The sequence below is a fragment of the Centruroides sculpturatus genome, unplaced genomic scaffold (assembly GCF_000671375.1).
Source record: "Centruroides sculpturatus isolate CEXI.00-Female unplaced genomic scaffold, Cexi_2.0 scaffold598, whole genome shotgun sequence".
In the NCBI taxonomy this organism is placed as follows: Eukaryota; Metazoa; Arthropoda; class Arachnida; order Scorpiones; family Buthidae; genus Centruroides; species Centruroides sculpturatus.
Genome location: NW_019384757.1, coordinates 459,262 through 464,907, shown reverse-complemented (window position 1 = coordinate 464,907; position 5,646 = coordinate 459,262). Strand labels below are relative to the sequence as shown.

General features: G+C 30.7%; 1 protein-coding gene across 1 annotated transcript in view; it reads left to right on the top strand.

Moving 5' to 3' along the window:
• LOC111628733 (bromodomain adjacent to zinc finger domain protein 2B-like) overlaps positions 1-5,646 on the top strand; it is a 52,223-nt gene that overhangs the window by 9,575 nt on the left and 37,002 nt on the right. The window contains exons 2-3 of the mRNA XM_023372569.1: positions 2,160-2,201; positions 2,495-2,560. Of these exons, the coding sequence (XP_023228337.1) occupies positions 2,163-2,201; positions 2,495-2,560 (105 nt within the window). The 5' untranslated portion in view covers positions 2,160-2,162. The remainder of the gene's footprint in view (positions 1-2,159; positions 2,202-2,494; positions 2,561-5,646) is intronic.

Here is a 5,646-nt window from a genome sequence, read left to right as displayed (position 1 = left end):
CGGAGACGAAAAATAATAAAGTTATCATACTTTTTCTGGTGATCGCATGATGTAATTGTGCAGTTAATGTTACCTATGGTGAGTAAAATGGCAGCCCATCTCTGATTCCAGCAAACAGAAGAAAGGAAACAGTGGGGACACACGTTCTGTCCTAACCTAACCTATTTTAATAAATTACCATAATTATTACCAACAAAATTATTAGAATAGGTTAAGTTAGGTTTTAACGTGCGTCCCCACTGTTTCCTTTCTTCTCTTTGCTGGAATCAGAGACGAGCCGCCATTTCACCCACCATAGGTAACATTATCCAATTGTGCAGTCTGAAGATTGATGACACTTTGAATTTCATAGCAATTGGTTTCTGCGGCAAGCACACCTATTTGTGGTACATTTATTTGTGGCAAAGATCTTATTTTCACTTTACCGAGTGCCTAGTAGGTAATGTGCGGATTACCTAGATACCCTGCACATTATCTAGGTCACTGGTTCCCAATTAGTTTTTCCTACGTACCACTTCAAGAAAGAGCTAAAACTCGCGTACCCCTTATAGCAGAAATTCATATTAATCCATACTAATATTATAAATTTGAAGACGATTCTGTTTGTCTGTTACCTTTTCACGTCTAAACCGCTAAACAGGTTTAATAAAATTTGGCACAGAGATAGCTTACATGTTGGAGATGGACATAGGCTACATTTTACTGCGAGAAAATATCTTAGGCTGCGAAGATTCCCACAGGATCTTTTTAATGTAAATAAAAAACTTTAATTAAGCTTAATCTTGCTTTCAGGAGCATCTTCCAATACGCGAGCGAGCGAGAATATGTGGCAAGAAGCGATAAATATCAAAACATGTCAGATATGTGCGAGAACCAGAAATTCGCTTCCCGCTAACATTTGTGCATGGTTTTCCTTTGCAAAAACTTAATCGCTCGCAACCTCTCGCTCGCTCTAAATTCGCGTCTGCATAGTCGCACTCTTACTCCCACGAGAAAATTTGATTTAATGCAGGCGAAGCTGTGGATACACAGCTAGTAATAAATAGAATAAGTTTTTTTTTACATTTATTACCTTTAAAATACAATTCTAATAATAATGAAAATAACATAAGGTTATTTAATTTTAATGCGACAAATGTGCACGATTTTCTTTGCACAACTTTATAAAATCTGGTTGTTTTTTTGGCAGTGGCGTAGCATAGTGGGGGCGGCAGGAGTGGCCCGCCACGGGCGGCACTTTTAAGGGGGGCAAAATTTCGCAATAAATAATATCTTGTAAAAATTTGAACCATTTTATTTCATATTTTTGTCACACCTACATTTCGGACCAATTGAAATAAGCACGGAATTTTTCAATACTTATTCTGTGACGAAACTGAATTTTAGTCTTTTAAATTGAGATACCTAAATAAGGGGGCGGCGAAATTTTCCTCCGCCCCAGGCAGCTGACACCCAAGCTACGCCACTGCTTTTTTGATCAGCTTCAGTCTCGAGTCATCTTCCAGTTGAAGTCGGTGACGATGTTTAGTTTTCATGTTTGTCATGGCCGAAAATCCGCGTTGCGCAAAATGGCAATGAATATTTTATTGTCGCTTCGCTGACATCAAAAATTCTAGCCCGATTTAGAAGCGAGATGTCGCAACTGATTATTAAACTCAGTGAAGTTTCATTGTACTCTGCGAGAAGTCGCGTTGTCGCGCGCGAGAAGTAACNTATTATTATTATTATTATTATTCTTACTGTACTTTTCTTTAAGAATATGAATTAATTTAATAATGTGTTCTGACAAAGATTTTTATGGCACATTATTGTAGGTTTTCAGACTTACTTGATTTTCTGAATAATGTTTATTTTCATTTTTCTCTGACTGTTTTTTTCTCTTCTAAATTATATTTAACTCTTTTTTCACTAATTTATTTTCAACTGTATATTCTTTTTTTATTATTTGTATATGAATTTATTATTTTCTTATTTACTATAATTTGTAAAGTATGTAATTTAATTATTGTAAAGTTGAGAAACAAAAATTCATGTTTAATAACATTAAAATATTATGATTGTTTATTTTGATGATTGTGAACTATCATTTATTTCATAACTGTGTGTAGTCTGTTTTTGCTACTTCTATGTCTTATTAACTATTGTTCACTACTGCCCAGGAAATGCAGAAACGTAGGGAAATGCTCTTAATGGTTGATTTGGTAGGTACCTCCAAATAGTTTTCTTATGTCCAATTTATTATATGATTATAATGAAGTTTATAATATTTTATATAATTAGTTTAAAACAAAAGTCAGAATTTATTTTGACATTTTGAATAAATATCATATTGATAAAATAATTCTTCATTAACTCTATAGATGTTTTTGAGTTTTTAGTCTTAACCATATATTTATTTTTTTAACATTTTATATGATTATAATCAGAAAAGTCATTATAATTATGTAAACTTACAAGTAACTTAAAACATAATGTCTGTTTTTAAATTAAACAGGAAAGGGAACGTCGTAGACAGCATATGTTACTTGTCCGTGCTCTTGAAGCTAGGAAAAAACAAGAGGTAATGTAATATTTCATACATTTATGTATACACATTTATTGTATTCTATGTTTTGAAATCAATGTAAAAATTTGAAATTTTGTTAATGAAGTGTAACCAAAATATATTTATTTGAGGAACTGAATATTTTATTAATAAATTTTTATTATCATCCAATTTCAATCTACTTAATTTAATAAGTTGTTGACTTAAAAAGATAAAAGTTTTAGGTTTATTAAAATGTTTAATATAGTAGAATCTACTTATTGTAATCATTTTTGGGGTATCCTGTAGTATTCTGAAGTAATGATGACAACTGATTAATGATTATAAATGATTAACATTTAATGCACTGGTAAAGACTGTTAATGGTAACTGATAACTGAACAATTGGGCATAACAGCTACTTATTGAGATTTAAAAGATACAGTGGGTGATTAGTTAAGGAACAATTCGGATAACGAACACTTTTGCGAAAGTTTTTTACGTTCAGATAACAAACACCTCACTGAACAAACACAAGAAGAAGCGACGTAAAATAATGGATACTGTTTGGTCTTCCCTTGTCTTCAGACAACAAATTGAAAATTTTTGAAGCATGGGAGATGTCGTCATCTACACTCAACCCAGTATATACTGATTGGATATTATTCCTTCAAACTTCAAAACACTCCCTTGTAATTCCAGACTTTTATTTTTCTGACAGAAACAATTCTTTTATAATATTCGCGAGACTGTCGGGCAGGCACTTATTAAGTTTTGCATCAGTTTTTATTTTCAAAAGGTGAGATTATAATAGTAAAGGTAAAGAGTGGGCAGGGGATCTCTGATGTCTGATGTTGCTGGGCAGTGTGGCTTGAACAAGTCTACAGTAGGCCGCAGTTCAATCTTATCTAAGAAAGATACTGCATAATCAAGAAGACTCAAGCAGCTAAAGGAGGAAGAAAAATCACATCTGAGAAATAAAGAACATTGAAGGAGCTCATAATGGAATCTGAAACATACTGACAACAGAAGAATGCCAAGAACTCTCGAATGAAAAACACCAAGAAACTCAGCGAGATACGTTTTCTTCTGAAAAAGAGGATTAATGCCGATATCTGCTATTAAACATCTTTTGAAGAAGTGGGAGAATGTCAGAACACAATGGTCTTAGAATGGCATCCAAGCCAGGTTGAAGTTAATACGCTTAGGAATCCCTACAATTACAATGCTATTAATTACTTCTGAAAATCCTAAAAAAGAGAGAAGCAATCAATATTAGACAGATTTTTTTAACCCCCACAAACAAAATAAAACATAACTGGTAAAAATGCAAGACTGTGTATATATGTATTTTTACTATTACATATAAATAAATGTAGTAAGAAAGTAGATATTTTTTATTTTTTGGGATCTCCAGAATGAATTAATCAAATTCCCATAAAAACCCATGGTAAATCGATAATAAGTTAACAAACAATTCGGATAGCGAACAAAGTCTTGGAACAGATTATGTATTATGTTTGTTAATCGATCACCCACTGTAATTAAAAATATTTTATTATCTGAAAATAGATGTGATAACTAAAATCAATACTCTAATTACAATAATTGAAGATTTTTCAGTATTTTTTAACTTAATGTTTTGGAACATGCTAATTCTGATAACATAAAATGAATGATGATAATATCCCTCCCTGATTGCAGTAAGCAGATTCTACTGTATGTGGAAACATATATTTTAATAATTTTTATTGCATAGTTTAATATAAACTTTGTGATTAAAGGATAAGTCCAAAAAAATGAGTCAATTTTGTTTATGCATCTTCCAAATCTGTATAAGTTTTAAAAAATTAGTTAGTATTTTTCATTTTTGAAAATTTTTATAATGTGAATTTTATACTCAAATATTAAGACATTATGTGTCCTTGGCTAAGATGTTTTTATTTGATTATCCCTGATTTCAGCATAGTAGTTGTGAACATGATGCTGTCTAAACTAATAAATTACTTAAGAAATTAAACATTGTGATGATAAAATCATTATTACAAATTTTATATCTAATTATTAATAATAATAATAATGATAGTAATTTATATTCATAGTGAGAGGATAATGTAATTATCAAAATATATATACAGGTATACCTTGCCTTACGTCGGTAATTGGTTCCAGGAAAACGACGTAAGTCGAGGTATGCCTGTATATACATATATAACTTATACATATTTTAATAATTACACATTGATAAGCTTAAGTTTGACACATGAGTCTAAAATACAGCAGTTTTTAATATCTTAAATTATCAATACACAAAATGTTTTCAAGAGAATTATCTTGATTGTAAACCTGAAAATGATTACTTAAATCAAAGTAATCATCTTGTGATTTAAACATAAAATTCTGAAACATTAGATTCCAGAACATCTTATATTCAGAAGTGACATTGATGTGCACACTGTAAGGTAGTTTCAAAGTTTACATTGCTAATAATTTCAAGTCTAAAATTAAATAACAGTAACTAACTATCTAATATGTAGAATTTAAAATTGAGTTTTTAAAATAATATATAAGTTAAGATAAAAGAATAAATATATATATATATATATATGTTACCGCTAAAGCTCGGAAACTCGTTAATCTGCAGATTACCTAGCTAATCTGCAGATTAACTAGCGTGATCTGTTAAAGTTGATAAAATTGTTCTATTTCTCAAATTACCTAGGTAATGTGCAGATTATCTAGGTAATCTGCAAATTACCTACTAGGCACTCAGTAAAGTGAAAATAAGATCTTTGCTGAAACAACAGCAACATTTCTGTACGCTTAAATTAACATAATGTTCTTTATTTAATTTTCGATATCTAAAGAATGAAGTGAATACAATCAAACAATCGACAAATTAGTTGATAAAATCAATCATCAACCAATTAAAAAACATACAAAAAATCAAACGATTTAAAATATTAATACAATTAGGGAAATTATTATATAGATAACCACCTATGGAATTTCGGGACTTTGAGTATCTATCTGAACTGAGGGGACCGAGACGACTTCAACGATACCCTACTTTTGGACCGGAGACGAAAAATAATAAAGTTATCATACTTTTTCTGGTGATC